Genomic DNA, 17433 nt, shown 5'->3' with positions numbered 1-17433 from the left:
GATGAAGGAACTTTTGGAGTTTCATTAAAAAATCAAACCTAATGATAAATTAAGTCAAAGGTCACACAGAATTTTAAAAGTAATCTCTTAAACTTTCTCTTTATGAGATAAAGAACAAAAATGTCCTTACCTGCATGGTAAATGTTTAAAAATACACTCTTCTTTGCTAATAGGTTGTAAGTGGTATTGTTCTATATGGTCAGGGAACAGAGAAAGAAAGCAATAAGAAGGGAAGGATGGAAAGAGAGGGGAGAGAGGAGGTGAGCAGAAAGAGAAGAGGGTTGGAGAGCAGAGCGGAATTGTCAGTGTGATTCCCCAGTCAGTCCTGGCTTCCCACAGTCCCACCTGCCCTGGTCTCAGCACTGCTGCCCCCCAAGTCCTAGCAGCCCCCAGCCGAACAGACAACTAACCAGGTGTTCTCAGCTCTGCCCTGGGGCCCGGCTGTACCTCCTGCACCAGAACCAGGACTCCCCTGCCTCTGCCCTCCTGTGCCTTCCTCCTGCCTCCACCTACCACGTGTCCTTCCCCGTGTCCTCCCGTGTCCCTGCTGCACTCTGTACCCCCTGCAGCCTCAGCCCCTGCCCCTGGGCCCAGCCGGCCTCCTCGCTGCAAGCCCCGTCCTGCTACCCCACGCACAGCGCCAGCCGTGTGTAAAGGATGGGACTTCACATTAGAAAACTGACCAGGGCCCAGTGAAATCTGCAGCCAGGGCTCCTGCCCTTGTTCTCTTCTACCTGTGATGGTGGTGTTAAAACTGCACATGTGACTGTGCGTGTGTGTGTGTATGAGGGTGAAGGTGGAGGTTTCCCCGTGGGAGGGATGTGAAGGGGGGGATTGGAATAATGAGAAAAGAGGTTTCATGTCACGCAGAGCACACTGACTCCGCCGAGCCTGTGTGTCCCTGCATGCTGATCGCTACATCGCGGAGCCAGGAATGTGTGACACCAGCTGGAGGACTCAAATTCTTCCTTGGGCAGGGAAATTCACTGCAGGGAAATCTCCACCCCAAGTCAGGTTTCTAAAGTTAAACCAATCAACAGTTTCCACTCTCTGGTCCCAGCTCTGAGAGAGTTCTTTCGCTCATGAATTATTCAGCCCCACATCTCCTGCTGTCACTCAGCTCACCCTTTCTCCTCCTGGGAGCCCAAGGCCCAGGGCGCTGGGAGACGGTTTCAGCCCATGACGGTCTCCTAGCCCCGGAATCATTATCATCACACTGACGGGCACCTCCACCTTCAGGGCAAGCCCTGAATGCACAGTTCTTAGGAGGCTACCTTCCTCTGTCTGCCCTGAGAGTCACCTGTCGTGAGCTTAGCCTGGTTCACAAAAGACATCAGGCCAGGGAAAAATAATGGAAGACAGTGAAATGAAAAAGACGGAAGTCTGTAAGGCTGACGCTTTTGCTTCGTGTTCCTGAGGCTTTCCGTCGCCAAGGCCGATCGCTTACTTGTGTCCATTACGAGCACTTGTTTGTCTCATTGCTCTGGACTTCCTTGTCCTCACAGAACGTTAAAGATCAGATTCATCAAAATTATTTTCAAACTAATCACATTGTGATACATGTTCAGTATAAGAAAAAACTCAAAGCACATGTAGATAGTATAAAATATTGAAGATCTCATTCACATCTCCTATTCTCTGGCCTCAACACACGCACACACATACACACACACACTCCAACATATAGGGTGAGAGAGAGAGAGAGAGAGTGTGTGTGTGTGTGTGTGTGTGTGTGTAACCTAAATAGGGTTATACTGCAATATACTAGCTGTGACTTTTTTTTCCCCTTGACTAAGAGTCACAGACATTTTCCATGTCAGAGAGGTTATAACGCACTATATCAAATTCCATGAAGCCAGGGCTTGTGTCTCACTTAGTTGTGTGTCTCCAGTACAGGCAGCCAATGAAGAGTGTGGGGAGAAAAATGGTGGCAGCAGGCAAAATGGTGGCATGGGAGTTTGCTGGGTTTGTCCCAACCTTCCCTCTGTGACCTCTCCCTGAGCTCTTCCCCACTCTCTCCACCTTGTTCCTCTTGTTCTCTCCTTTCCTTCCCCTCACCACCCCCATCCAGCTTTTCTGAGGGAAACCTCCGCTGTCCATCAGGTCCCGTTTGGTTGGGCACAGGCTCTCCCCCTTGCCTCGGCCCCGGAGGCTGGCCTCCCTCAGGACTTCTCCTGTCTGGCATGCTTACACTCCCTGACTTGCATCTGCGTGTGATTTTCTGTTTAATGTGTTACCTTTCCCTGGAAATTTTCCTTTCAAGCTCCCTCTTATTGAGAAGCAGAGAGGACTCCATCCCAGTTAGAGGAAGGTCATGGTCAGCCTGCCCTCCCAAGAGGGCTCCAGAGGTGTGGCCCAGTTCTACAGACTGAATGGCTGTCACTGGAGCTGGGTTGTTAAGGACAGGCAGGTCCTTTGAAGGGAAGCCACAGCAGGCTGGGTGTTGGTAATGTGGGTACCGCATCACCTGTCAGCACCACAGACACTGTCTTCTAGGAGTCCTGAGAGAGAAAATTGGTGTCAGAACCTGTGAAAATAATACTACTGACGACAGCTAATATGTCCTGGGCACTTTCTATGTACTGGGCACAATTCCAAGCATCCCTATGTACTGGGCACAATTCCAAGCATCAAAAATTAGTATCGAGCAAGTATATATTGAGTACTTATGATGTGTCAGGCACTGTTCTAGGTCCAAGGAATATAATCAAGGACAAAACAGACACAAATGCCTGCCCTCATGGCGCTTACATTCTAGGCAAGGGAGACAAACAATACACAAATACATTTTAGATTATGGAAGATCACAATAAAACAATCTATTCTGTTTCTATGTGGGATGTTAATATTCTACAGAGATGCATTTAAGTCCAGGCTCTCCCACCCAGTTTTCTATTCTGAAGAAAACGTTTATACCTTTTATTACTCTGAGTTTGAACCAACGAGCTTTGGAGAAAACCTAACCTTCTTTCTTCCCTCCCTGAAAAGCGAACATGGGTGGGTTTGGCCTTTTTCTGGATCCACAGGTTCCATTTTGTTGGTGGGAGGGGGCGTCTGGCAGGCAGCTGGGGTCTCCCCAGGACGGGATCTGCAGCCATCCCTGGCTGAGCTGCTCACGCCTTGCATCTTTTCCAGCCTCCAGACTCAGGGGCGGATGGCCTGGAGAAGCAAGAATGGTAATTGTCCTGGAGCCACAGAGCAACAGAGTTGAGAGGAGCCTCAGAGCTGATCCGCTCTCATCTCCCTGCTTCATTGGCAGGGACACCCGAGGGCCAGGGAGGAGACACCTGCTCCAGGCTCGCTTAGGATCAGGTGGCAGAGGGGGGACCAGAATGCAGCCTCCTGCCTCTGTGGCCAACACTCCCCGTGCCCGGGAATCCCCCGAATAGGGGAATAAGGGAGGAAAAGTGGGAAAGGCCAAATGTGGGATTCTTGCTTCCTTCCTCCACTCTCCTTGCTCTGCTCTGGAGGAAACTAGCAGGGTTGGACCAGGGTCAGGCTCGTTCAGCACAGGGTCTGCATCCTCTTCCAACTTTGGACCAGACTAACGGGGGCAGGGAAGAGGGTCCAGACCTGCTCACCCCCTTTTGGTGACTCCATTGCCATCTGAGGTGTGTCTCTGTCTCCAGGAAGGATAAACCAGAGCCAGAGCAACGCTAAGCCAACGCTTGTTATGAAAGAGACCACAGCAGTCGGGGGCAAGGGTTGGTCGGCGACAAATGCAGTCTGAGGCTTATATGCTTGCTTCTACTTGCAGGACTGAAAGCAAGGAACCACAGGCGTGCATGGGAGTGGTGACCGGTGAGTTCTGTGTTTTCATGGCCAGAATCCAGATTGTCCCTGCCCCTCCCGACACAGCAGCATTTTGGTTAGTGAAGAGGATGTACCCTATTGGCCACCTCGGGGCGGAGCCTGAGGAAAGGGGGAGGCATTCTGAGAGGACAGATAGGGAGCCAGGGTATGAAAAGACACATTCCCTGAAAAGAGGGCATGAGAAACGTATCTGAGGGTCCCTGAGCAAAGAGACTCCAGGAGACATTGGGATAAGCTTCGGAGACATGGGAAAGGGGTCGGGGGGGGCGGCTGGACCAGAGTCCTGCGGCTGCTTTCCCCCCCGGGACCCCAGGGCTGGACCTACAGCACTTCATTTGGGAACCTGTCCACCATTCACTGCCTCCACCCCCTAACCCCCCATCACACCAAGGAGAAGACCCAGCTCTAATTTTCAGTTTATTTCATTTTGTAGTAATTCCCTTACTTACAAAATAAATATCTCAGTTGGATTCAGGAAAATGAAATGAGAAGAATGAAAACCAACTGTAATCCTGCTATCTAGACATAATCATTGTTAACATTTTGGCCTTTTTATATATGAATGTGCTTAGGAATATGCTATCTGTAACCTGGTTTTTTTCACTTAATATCAGAGGTCCCTTACAAGTAGATTAAGTCATCCTACTGGAACCCCTGAGTCCCTTAACGCCGGCTGAATTAGCCTGGTGGATAGAGTCACCTATGCTTGGTGCTCACAAGTCGAGAGCAGGGACACCGCTTTTCACTCCATAATTAGTGAGGAGACTCGGGCGACAATGCAGACGCTCTACTGAGCAGAGCGTGAGGACGAGTGCGGTAGCTGGTGTCCTGTCAGTCAGCCAGTGAATTTCACCGAGGGCCTGGAATTATGAGGCTCCTTGCAAGGCTAGGGATAAATAAGGTCCTGGTCCTGCCTTCAGCCCTCGCCATCCAGCAGGAGAGGCTGAGGCCTGGTATGCAGCCCTCCAGGATCTGATTGACAGGTGAGAGGATACTGATGGCCCAAGTGGTAGGAGGGTCCGCATCTGCTGCCTGCACAGTGTCAGCTCCCTTCAAAGGCAGCCCCTCTAAAGCTGCCTCCTGGATTCCGTTCCCACAAAGCCCCAGGCACTCACAGACGGGGGCAAAAAGCAAGGGGGACTGGGGTGGGGCGGCGCCACCTCCCTGCCGTGACACTCTCCCCACTCTGCCCTCGCCTCTCTGGGGAGCGTTACGCAGCCTAACTGCTCCTGACAGCACTATTTTTAGCGGTCCTCTGGCTGTCAGCTCTGGGACGAGTTTTCTGCATGTTCCCCGGAGATCTCCCGCCCTGCTGTCACTCTCAGGAGGAGGGAGGGTGGCGGGAAGGCAGCCTGCCCGGGTCCCTGTCCCAGCACACTCTCCCTAACGAGTCAGTAGCGCAGGACAGTGAAGAGCTTTGGTGTCCGAGAGCTCAGGCTCAGATCCCAGCCACCTCAGGCAGCCCTGAGACCTCGGGGAGCTAGCCTGGCTTCCCCCAGCCTCAGGTTTCCTTCACACACACCTGAGTGCTTAGCACGTGGCCTGGCCTAGTACCTGACGAATGCTCATTTTTTTCAGCTCCGTTTACTTCTAGGGGCCTGCTACGAGGTTGACCTCACAGCCCGAGGCAGGTCATGCTTCGGAACAGGGGCAGTGACCCTGGTACCTCACCCCAAAGGGGGTCAGTCTTTACAGGTGACCTCCACATGCCGAGACCACAGCCTCAAACCAGCTCTCTCTTTAGTCCTTTCAGATGTCATCAGTCACTTCAATCCATCTGTCCTGAGGCCCGTCTGCAGCCCTGGGAAGGGAGTGGTACCCCGTAACGGTGCTGAGTAAGCTCTTTTTCTGACTCTCTGCAGGGTTGTGCACTCCTGTCAGTCCTGGGTTTCTAGATGGGAGGATTTGGGGTGGGGGGCTGGAAGAGTCAGAGGCTTAAAACTAGAGATCTGTGTTAAAGCCGAAACTTACCTCCTGCACTGATTTTAGTCTGCTTCATGGGCCTAACTTAAAAAATCAGGTCAATGTCTGCCCCCCAGAACCCAGGAGTGGTGTAGTGCAACCTCCCGCTCAGAGACTGGCATGTGGGCTGAGGCAAGGGGTGAACTTCCGGCCCTCAACAAAGTTGTATTTAACTGATTTTTCTCTCTGCTTCCCTCCCTCTGTGCAGAGACTTGTGGATTCAGGCAAAAGAGCTGGTGAGGAACATGAAAGAGAACCAGGTAAGAATCCATCCGACTCTGTTGGGGGCCATCCGTGTTTGCTGAGAGGTAATCAGGCAGCTGACGCCCCGGGGCCATCATGCCCTGAACTCGGCCACCAGTGTGGCCTGGGCCCTCCAAGTCTGCCTTTCCCCTGGTGATTCTCTGGGGGCCAGTAAAATCCAGGGCCACTTCTCATGTTCCCAGTATGGTCCTGCCGAAAGTCAGCAGGTGGGCTAAATAACTTCTTGCTCAGCGAGGTGGTTTTGAGGGCTTGGGTTCCAGAGGGAGACCAGTTTGAGTGTGAATCCTGAATTTCCACCTATTAGCTGTGTGATGTTGGGTAAGGCGCTTAACCTCTCTTAGCCTCAGTTTTCCCACTTATGAAATGGAAGTAATAAAAGGGCCTGCAGCACAGGGCTTAGGGTGGATTCAATGAGGTGTTGGATGTGCCTGGCACAGAGGCAGTGCTCAGTGCAAGCCTGCAGCTGTCATGGTCACTGAAGTGGCCATTGCTGTCGTTATTAGTTACCATACCCATTTTAGTTCTTGGGTGGAGGCTTCTGTAACGTACATGCTGGGGCCCTGGTCCCCACTCTTCTAGCAGATCAGACACTCTTTACTCAGAAACTCACATATGGGCTTGTTAATTAGCCACCTCTAATCTTTTGTGCTCTCCTTATGAACAAGTATCAAATCAAGGCAAGCCTTGCTACCAAGCTGGCTCTAACCAGGGTCTCAGCCTGGACCACTGGAACCAAGGGAAACCACTGTTAAGGCCAGTCACGCATTCATTAAAGAGTTCAGGCGTTCAAGCCAGGTCATTCCAGGTTATACAAGGACAGGGACAATTACAGAAGTGACGCCGTAAAACGTTGGTTTCCTCCTCACAAGAGACTTCCTGAATTTCTGGAATGGTCATAACTTTCTGGAAAATGGCTAGGAGGTCTTGAATCCAATCCTGCAATTTTACAGATGAGGAAACTGAAGTCCCAAAAAGTCTTGTGACCCGTCCGAGTTCACTCAGCAAGTTAAGAGCTAAAATCTAAAGTGCCTCATTCATATCCAATGCTCCTCAAGTACACCATGCTGCCTCTTAAAAAACAGAAGTTTATTTTTTGTTCCACATAACACATGTTCATTAGAGAAAGATCAGAAAACACAAACAGAAGAATATTAAAATCATCCTTAAACATGATGCCCAGAGAGAATTACTGTTCCCAACTTGGTGTACATTCCCTTCCACATTTTTTCCAAGCATGTTTATCTGTATATATTTTATAAAATAGGGACGTTACTAGATGTAGAAACTTTTTATAATCTGCTTTTCTCGGTATCATATTTCCCATGACAATAGTTATGTTTTCCAGCATCGTTTTAACAACTACATGATGTTTTGTCTTATGAGCATTCCGCTACTTACATAGCAGTCCTCTGTTTTAGACATTTATATTGCTTCCAATTTTTGACTCTTATGAACAAGGCTTGGATCGAATGGTAAGCCCTTTAAAAAAAAAAAAGAAAAAAAGGTTTTGATAAATTTTGCCAAACTGCCTTGTAGAGCAGTTTATACCACTTTAAATTCCCACCATATACATCTCCTTTTGGGGAAAAAAAATCCATACATATGGTTTTATGGGGGTGGGTGTATGAAATGGAAAGACATGCAAAGAAAGCAGTTCTTTTGGCTTCAGGTTTCACCACCATCTCTTTTTGATGCTATTGTCCTTTCTTCCAGCAACTTGACTTTCAAAATGACTGGAAGCTCATCAGTGTGTTCTTCAGTAACACTAGCCAGTGTCACCTGTGTCCCTCCGCCCAACAGGTAAACCACAGGCTGGGAGGCAGAGGGATTGCAGATGCTGGGGTGGGTGCAGAAGAAACTAAACCTGCCTGATGTACATCTGGCAGGCTGGGCCTGATGGCATCTGTTTCAGAGTTAGGGCAGGCAGGAAGGCAGGCAGGTAGAGAGACAGACAGATACCTAAGGGCTCAAGGAAACATATTGAGGGAGAGGTATTTTTAACTTAACATCCTTACCATTCAGGAAAAGGAAACCATGATATAGATAAGCTGAGTCAATAATCATTCTGCAACTGAGGAAAATCCGCCTCCTAGTTAAAAAATCATTTTGCCTCTTTTAACTCTGATTTCATTTGAATGCTGAACTTAGGAAATAAAGCAGTACTTTTGATAACACCTCTTGAACTCTAGTTCACCGTGAACTCTAGTTTTAGTGGGAAGTTGTCTAGTTGTTTATTAGGTAGACTATATCTTCCAGGCTCTTTGGCATTGCCAGGAATGGGATATGAAACATGTGACTTTTAAAATATTTATGTGGGTGACTGACTATGACTTAAGTCTTTATTGACAAGTGTCCAGGTTAGGATCAATTGAAAGTGAGAGGGTGGCTTAGAGGCCTAGGCTATGGTGACATAAATGGCACACAGATGACTCTTCTGGAGCCTGAAGCCTGATTGTCACCAAGCTGGCCCTGCCACTTACAGCAGTTCAATTACCTGCCCACTGTCCTTTCAGCAGCCTTCCAGGGCCTCCACCAGGCCATGGCACAGACAAGGGTGAAGTTTCTTGAGATGCTGTCCTCTTCTTTTCTGTGCCCCTCTCCCAAATACGTACTCTTGCCTTCCTCCAAATGCCCCATGACTCCTGCTCCACCACCAAAACCCCCTCCCTTTAGTGATGTTAGGCCCTGGGAGAATGCTGACAGAAGCCCACCTTCCCTGATCAGCTCTTGTTAAACAATATTCCTGCAGATCTCCTGGGTTTGTGGCATATAGATCTTGAAGCTTATTCTACTTCACCTCTGTTTTCTCCCATACCAAGTGAAATTTCCATGCCCTGTTTATTCTCTGCACCACCCCCTGCACTTTGGCCATTACGCACACCAACATTTACTCATGAATTTACACATTCATGCATTGAAATGCTCAAACAAGCATTTAGGCGTTGCTGCATTTCTCTGTATATCCACTCATCCATCCATCCATGCATCCATTCATCCATCCATAAGTCATCTGTTCATGCATAAATTCATTCTCTCTTCTTACATGCAGGCACACATTCTAGTATTTATGATGAGTTTGTTCATGCTAGCATTTGTTTGATTTTTTAATATTTGAATATATTCGTTGATACTTACACTCATTCATGATTTCTTCCATATATTTTATCTTGTGTTCAAGCATTCCTATGTGAATTCTTGCATTCTTTTGTGTATTTATTCCTTCAATACATTACATGCATTCTTGAATACATACATGATGTATTCCTGTGTGCATGTGTCCATTTATGCATTATTTATTTTTATTAAATTTTAGTTACACAAGCAATGCACAGATGCTTTCTTCTTTTAAAAAATGAAACATTATAGTTAAAGCTAAAATACCCTTTAGCCACCACCTCCAATCCTCTCTCTCTTTTTATTTCCAAACTTTTTGCATATCTGTAAATCCTAGTATTCCTTTATGTGTGTGTATATAAGAGAGAGATTTAACATAAATAGTGTTATATCGTATGTACTACTGAACAGTTTTTTTTCACTAATCAAGTGTTTTTGAGATCCAGTCATGTTGATACATATGGATTGAGTTTATTCCTGTTACTTGCTAAATAGTATCCCACTGTGTACATTTACTACATTTTATTTCACTGTTTCTGTATTGATGGCCATTTAGGTGTTTCTAGTTTTCCACTAATATAAACAATCTTGTTCATTTACTTGAACATGGGGGTTTTCTAAATACAGTGATTATATTTCATTGTATTCAATTACAATGTAATTTATTATATTTCAGATTATAGATTGAAGTATATTAGTGGGTCAAAAATCAGTTTAAAAGATTACAACCAAAAATTATAAAAAAAGAAATAGACTAGAATCAACTACAAAATATTAGAGTTCATTTCATGTAGTAAGGTAAGTGTTGGTTCGTGATTATTTTTGCTTCATTTATATATAGATATGTGTGTACCGAGTTGTGATGTGAAACATATCTCACACTGTGGGTCATGATCAAAGCAGTTTGAAGAAAGTGCCTTGAGTAGATTCGTAAACATAGAATTGCTGGTCATCAGATACATACACTTTAAGTCTTAAAGGACTGCCTAATTGCCCTCCAAAGGAGCTAAACACCTTTATATTCTAATATCCTGGGACCAGTCCCAATATATAAGGGGCTTTTCCATGCCACCAAGCAATTCTCAGACACCGGCTGGGTGTCCTACAATTGAGCTCAATTCTGACACGATCTACCTGGAGACAGCATCAGATCCCACAGGTTAGGAGCTCAGTCCCGCAAGACTGTCCCCACCCCCCATTTCAGATGCCAATTCCAAGTCCAAGTTGTCACCTGAGCTTCTGCCCAACTGGCTATAGATTGGAGGTTCCAACAAGCCCCTCCTTGAGTTCAATTAATTTTCTAGAGTGGCTCACAGAACCCAGGGAAACATTTTATTTACTAGGTTCTTGGCTTATTATAAAAGGATATAATTCAGGAACAGCCAGATGGAAGAATGCATAGTGCAAGGTATGGGGAAAGAGCGAGAAGCTTCCATGCTCTCTCCAGGTGGGCTACTCTCCCAGCACCTCGAGGTGGTCACCAACGGGCAAGCTCTCCGAACCCATCCTTTTGCGCTTTTATGGAGCTTCGTTACATAGTAGTCAGGATTGACTAAATTGTTGGCCAACGGCAATTGATTCAACTTCCAGCCCCAGGCTGGGTGGCGGTCGTGGGCAGGGGGACTGAAAATTCCAACTCTCTGATCCCAGGGTTGGTTCTCCCGGCAACCAGCCCCCATCCTTAGGTGTAGTCCCAAAGTCACCTCATTAACATAGCAAAATACACTTTTATGCTCTCATCACTTAGGAAATTCCAATGGTTTATGATCTCTGTGCCGTAAAAGGGGACAAAGACCAAATATATACCTCGTATTACAAATCACAATATCACATATTCTCACCAGTGTCTGAGCACACCCATTCCCTACAACCTTTCCAACACTTGTTGTTATCGAAGCTAATGATTTTTTGTCAGTATGTGAAATTCCCTCAGGATCTAGTCATGTTGATACGTATGGATTAGGTTTATTCACACTTAGAACCTCACACTTTTAATTGGTTGTAAACATATGACAAATGTTCATGCTTCACTCCTGATTTCTAAATGACTACATACCAGGGACTTAATCTCTGTCAACTGAACCCACTGTAGCAATGTTTACTAGCATCCACTCAAATTCCCACTGTATTGCATTTTTCCTTCCGTCTTGATTTTCCTTTTGCGCAAAGACCACCAAGGCTTTGGAGCCTAGAATAAATCCCACCTCCACTTCCATTTCCCCCAAAGGACATTGTGGCTCATGGTTCTGGCTCTCAGCCTCCTTGGCCTGGGCGGGCTGGTTCCTCCCTTCACTCCTGCACTCTTGCTTCTGCAACCCAAGCCCAGACCCACCCCTCACCTCCTAGTCGTCCCGGTGGTGCTTCTGGCCACAGCTAACCGGGATCCCCCATCTGAGAAGCCCTTACACAGCACTTTTGCATCCCCAAAGCACATCCCAGGCATGGCCTCTCCCTCAGGGGTTGTTCTGCAGAGTCCCAGGGGCCGGAGGAGGTGCTCTGAGACTGTGGGCTCCAGGCTTCCACCCGACCTCACAGAGCAGCTCTGCCTTTAACTGTGGCACACATATGTCAGGTTTCCTGAAAGAGTTCATATGAGAAAAAGGTATTTTATTGTTAAGAAGAAATGTTAAACTCCGGTCCTGCCCTACTTAGGACCTGGAATTTTCCTCCCCTAAGAGACCTTTGGGCTCCTTTCATGGGGAATAGACAAGGGCTTGTGTCCACACTTGTTCTTTAGGGATTTCTTAAGACCAAAGTCATAGGAGAGTAAGACCAGGAACCATTCATTAGGCAGTGATGGTGCTTCTTCAGGGCTGCTATGGTGGATGCAGCAATTCAAAGGCAGGTGCTTCAGAGGTAACTGGTAACCTGGCTCATAGCAGTGATACAGGGATGCTTTTAGGGTCTGGACTCTTGCTTACTGCTCTCCAGTTAAAGTCTAGTTATATAGAGTAAGAACAAAATTGCAAGAAGAGAAAAAATAAAGGAAAAGAAAAACAAAAACAAAGCCTGACACTGCAAAAATTTGTTACTGAATCAAGTTTGTTTGCCCCATGCATGCATGACAGGCCAAATGCTGGGACACCGAGGTTTGCAGAAAGAAAGGATTTATTCACCAGGCAGCCAAGTGAGGTGATGCGAGAGCAAATCTCAAATCCACCTCGGGATATTTATGAGATAAAGAAACAGGGTAGGCCAAGGCGTGGGGAATGTGGGGGATAGGTGATTGGAGAGAAGAAAAAGGTGAGGTAATCGTTCTGAGCAGGTGCAACTAAGCTACATGTTTCTTCAAGGGACACGTGCTTCTTCATGGGATGCATGTTCAGAAAATGGTAGTGTTAGCATGTTCTGAAGGTGGAGTTCTGGGCCCTCTGACGTCAGACGGTCACTGATGGGACAATCAACACACGCCCAGTTGGAGGTCTCAACCAGTCTTGTCCAGTTGGAGCTCGAGCCAGTGAACAGCTGACTCCAAGTTCCTGAAACACAACTTGGGCAAACATCTTATTGTTTAGGCTATGGAATGCTTGGAGGACATGCAAGTTTTTATAAAAACAATTAAAGGGAGCTTGATCAGTGAAGGCATGTTACAGTTCACTATTTATTAAGCAAGTTGTAGTTTAAGGTATCTAATGGATGACAACATTTGGTTTCAAAAATATACCCATTTATTCATTGCAGATGCCTTTAGAAACAGGTGTCAACATTTTGGAGGACATGCTGGCAGTATGACTCAAGAAACCTAAAAGTGTTTGTGTCTTTTGACTGAATAATCTTACTTCTTGGAATAAATCCCAGATAAATAACTTGGTAGAAAAAGTTAAGTCTGGTTGCAGGGACATGTTTGATAACAGAGCATTCTTCTGATTCGGGGGGCAAAATATGGAAATGTGTAAGTTCTTTTGAAGAAATAAGCTTTTTCCTGACTTCGAGTTATGGAGGAGTTTATCATGTGCGACCTTATAGGCAAGGGACATTTTATAGGAGCAGCATGTCTTCCACTAAGGAACAGGGACAGTTGGTGCCCCAAGTACAACCATTCAATACCTGGAAAGCCTAGGTGGACCCTGATTCACTCTGTAGCAGTGAATCGGCACCTTGACTAAGAGGTTTCTAAATCAGGGTTTGCAGTCCGAGGAGACCCATACAGCGATTCCCCGAGGGAAGAGGGATGCCCTGAATATGATACAGGCAGTGAGGACCTTTCTAGACAAAGTTCCTATGACTCTTAAGAAGGGAAAGTGTGATGCTTAATGTCATGCTTAGGGAGAGAAAAAATGAGACAGAAGCTTTATTGCTGGCTATGGCAACAGAGTGGGCTGGACTGGCTTCCAGAGGACAGCCTCGCACCAAAGCAGGGACACAGGAGCGGGAGGCTACCCTCCACGCAGTCCCAGCCCGACTGATTGGCAGCTGTCTCCAGAGTCACCGCCTGTGTCCCCCCCAGGAAACAGAACAGCTGCTAGGCCTGCTTTGTCTTCCTGTCTGAGCCAAGTCGCCTCAGGGGACAGCAGGTTTGCAGGCAGCTTAGGAATCTGTCTTGTTGCAAAGTTTATTTTTGTTTTGTTTTGTTTTTACACTGAAAAGGTAAACCAGGGTCGTTTTTTGAAGTGCTCTCATTTGTTTATTTTCATTACCTGCAAGGAATTGGGTGGGAAGAAGGTGTCTTTAAATACTCAGTGACAGGAGCCCTTTTCTTAGGGCAGATGTGGCAGGGAAAGGTCTGATAAGAGTGCCATGTGGAAGTTTTGAGGTTCATCTGGGTCCTTAAATCCAAGCATTCCCCCTTTGGACCTGATTTTCTTCAGATCAAAGTGATTCCATCAGTCTTTGGGAATAAATCTGGTCTCATATCCCTCATGTGAGCTTTAGAATTGCCTTGACCTTGGGTTTGCCCTTCCCTGACACGGAACTTCTCATTTGGGAGAGTTTACTTTTTTCCTGGCGGGTGATGTGTTGGGGAAGTCAGAGAATGGACAAAAAATCCCAGGAAGCTCTGGGAACTCTACACTGGTGTGTGGGAAACTGGGGTCTAGATGGGGCTTTTGTTACTATCATATCTGTCGAGGGGGGATGGGGGGTTGGTGAGGGGAAGGGACAGGCCAGCGTGAGCCTGGGCATCTTTGCCCCATGTCCCCCGTCCCCAGCCACACTCAGAACATTTCTCCTTCCACAGCAAAGACACGTGGCGAGCAGCATGGACCAGCTGACGAGAATGCTGGACCACCTGTACCAGGAGGTGAGGTTGGCAACTCCCTCAGCCTGGTGGGACTACGCACCCGGGGCTCCCTCACGGGCACCTGCAGCAGCCGGGAGAAGCTGCCCTTCCGTGGGTTGGTGGGACAGGTTCTGGTTTCTTTCGAATGGCCTCCACCGGGACGGGGAAATGGACTCCCAGGAGAGAGACCAAGACCCCAGGGAAAGGGAAGGCTCTGGAGTGCTTTTGATGAAAACACGGGTCACAGATCGAGCTCTTCACTCTTGCAAAGGATATTACTAAGAGGGCCCCCTGGGGAGGAGGGAGGATACAGCCCTGTTCCTCCCTGGGGTCTCTGTGACCCGCTCTTTCCTGAGGCCCGGCTCTGACTGTGTCTGGGGCAGTGATGGCCTGGAGCCTGCAGGGACCTTGAGAACTCTCAAGGCTTCCCTAAGTGCCTAGGCTGAGCACTGCAGGTCCTGGAAATCCCAGGGGAGCTCTGGGTTCTCACCTCCCCCGTCTTTCCCTAGAGAGGAAGAGGGTCCACAGTCCCATTACCACTGGGTCTTGCTGCCCTGTGTTGGGGAGGTGCCCTGCCCACCATGAGGGGGCGGTGAATGACACATCTCTGGATGGCACAGCCGACAGGGCTGACAGCTTTGAACTGACCCCAACCAACCATGTCCCAAAGGGCCTGCCTGTTTAACCAAGGAGAGTCCCGTCGCGCTCAACCAGACCCCAGACTAGGCTCAAACCAGGGGTTCCAGAGAGGCCGCAGGGCAGCGACAGCGACTTTGCAAATGCTCATCTTGCCCCTCGTATCCCCCTAGGTCCCCAAAGCATTTGTGAACCTGGTGGATCTCTCCGAGGCTCTGAGGGGCTCGCCCTGGCATCAGGGGACTCCGCTCAGGTAAAAAGGGAAGTGAAAAGGGACCAGCATTTGTCAACTGGTGCCACGTACCAGGCACTGCGTGGGGCACTTCACGTGCATCAACTGATCCAAGGGGTGGAGTCGGAGAGAGACAAAGCGAAGTGTGTGAGATCACACAGCCAGCGGGGGCAGAGTCAGGCTTCAGAAGGGGCCCTCTGCTGCATTGTTTTGGGGACCGAGTTAAAGGACGAAATATGCAGCCTGGTTGACTAGTGACAGGTGCCCTACCCCCACCAGAGTGACTTGAGAGTTTAAAAAACAGCTTGGGCAAAACAGCTATAAGCCAAGAAATATTACTTCCAGAAATTGGAAAGACAGTTTAGCCTAATTGTATTTTATTTTCACACAACTTGATTCCCATGTATTTCTGAGATTTTTCAGAGAATTTAAACGTTCTGAACCCAGATCCTGAGATTTCTGGCTTGGCATGTGGAAAAGAAGTTCACATGGATAAAGTCAGGGCAGGGGCGTTGTAGGTGGTGGCAACGGAAAGGAGAGGACAGTGCAGAGAGGATAGGGGGGTTTGAAGAGGAAGAAAGGCGAAGGAAAGGCTCAGAGTAGGGGAAGGGAGAACAGGAGGTGGGTTTCTGGGGGAGGAGCAGTGAGGGAAGCGGTGCATCAGGAGATAAAGTGGGAGGGAGCGTCTCCATAACCTACCCTTTTTTCTCTCCAACGTGTGCTTCCTTCCTTCCTTCCTTCCTTCTCCTGGGCCGTCTGAGACTTCCAGCTTCCCCTTCCCCTGCTCCCAAAGCAACTTCCAGTGCCCCCAGCCCCACCTTCCTCCAAGAGGGAGTCTAAACGGCCCCACGCGGCACCCACGCTCACTTCCGGCTTGTTTTAACCTGCAGTCCCACGGCCGAGCCCTGCAGGTGTTCAGGGGAGACCTCGCGGCTGTCCAAGGTTGTGACCCAGTGGGCCTATCAGGTGAGCCCACTCTGGGACACTGCCTGTTGGCTCACAGGGGCAGGTGGTCATGAGAACAGGGATGGTGGGAACAATTAGGGTGCACGTTTGCTGATGTAGGACCCCCCCCCAGCTGAAGTCAGAACTGAGAGTCAGGAGCGAAAGACGGCAGCTGCTCTTGGGTCACTTCCAGGTGCTGACTTGATTTTCCTGCATGTAAAGTGGGAACTGCCATACTGGCTGGGGGAGAGGGAGTGGATGGAAGTGGAGGGTGGTGGTGGTACCTACGGTAGAAGATGCTGAAGAATTTTGCGGATCATTCCGAGGTGCTTTTGGTCATCATCACCCCTTCTGCCACTGCGTCTGTGGCTGGTAGGCTGCTTTGCCTGGACTAGGCTTATGCCCCAGCCTGTAACCCGGACTACGGTCTGGCTCCTGAAGACGTGCGTCTAGTTTACAGGAGAGACCCCAAGACAGTGTGGGTGGCTCAGTGGAAGCCTCCATCCCCACCAGCAAACAGTGCAAAGCGCGGTTCCCGCTGACATGTGTTAACAAGATGATTTTTATTTAAGAAGAAGTTTTGTATAAGAAGCTTTCTATATGAAGCTGTATGTCATTTCTCTTGCTTTGGAAGTGACATTTTTTGAGTGGTTAATAGCACATCCCTCTACAGAACTCAGCCCTTGAAGAGAGAGTGGGGACCCTAGCTACATACTGGGCTGGCGTATACTTCTTGAGCTCCCAGAGAATAGTTCTCAGGTCTTACCTGATGCTGGACTTCAGAGGAAAATGAAAACCTGATTTAGTTAATCAAAGGGCCCTGAGGTGTGAGATGAGAGGGAGCTTCCAAATAGCATGTGATTCAGAATAGCATGGGTGGGTGATTCTGACCGGGGGGCTGCTGGGAACTCCCTGGTGTGAGGATGGGGCAGGCTGAGCCTCGCTGGTGCTCCTTTCTTCAGGAAACCTGGGAACAGCTCCTGGCCTCCAGCAAGTACAATGAGCAGGAGTCCTTCGCAGTGGTCTTCCAGCCTTTCTTCTACGAGAGAGCCCTGCCGCCACCCTCGGTGAGTGAGGGCCTGGCCCACACCCTCTCCCTCCCCTGCCCTCTCCTCCGCAGATGCCCCAACCCAGTTGAGCTTCACCGAGCCCAGGATGTGTAGTCTCAGGGGGAAATGCTGCAGTGTTCTCTTATACTTTTTGGACAACTTCCCCGTGGGGTTGGATAGCCCCGTGAGGAAGGTTCCGA

At 48.4% G+C, this 17433-nt stretch overlaps 1 protein-coding gene across 1 annotated transcript in view; it reads left to right on the top strand.

Annotated features, from left to right (window-relative positions):
- The window catches only part of PLB1 (phospholipase B1), a 125356-nt gene that overhangs the window by 24062 nt on the left and 83861 nt on the right, over positions 1–17433 (top strand). Inside the window, exons 5-13 of the mRNA XM_036872583.1 lie at positions 3136–3176; positions 3758–3801; positions 5558–5648; positions 5984–6035; positions 7753–7839; positions 14330–14392; positions 15181–15260; positions 16130–16205; positions 17147–17251. Of these exons, the coding sequence (XP_036728478.1) occupies positions 3136–3176; positions 3758–3801; positions 5558–5648; positions 5984–6035; positions 7753–7839; positions 14330–14392; positions 15181–15260; positions 16130–16205; positions 17147–17251 (639 nt within the window). The remainder of the gene's footprint in view (positions 1–3135; positions 3177–3757; positions 3802–5557; positions 5649–5983; positions 6036–7752; positions 7840–14329; positions 14393–15180; positions 15261–16129; positions 16206–17146; positions 17252–17433) is intronic.

This window comes from Balaenoptera musculus, chromosome 13 (genome assembly GCF_009873245.2).
Source record: "Balaenoptera musculus isolate JJ_BM4_2016_0621 chromosome 13, mBalMus1.pri.v3, whole genome shotgun sequence".
NCBI classification, from domain to species: Eukaryota; Metazoa; Chordata; class Mammalia; order Artiodactyla; family Balaenopteridae; genus Balaenoptera; species Balaenoptera musculus.
The sequence above is the reverse complement of the archived record's forward strand: the minus strand, read 5'-3'. Positions and strand labels throughout refer to the sequence as shown.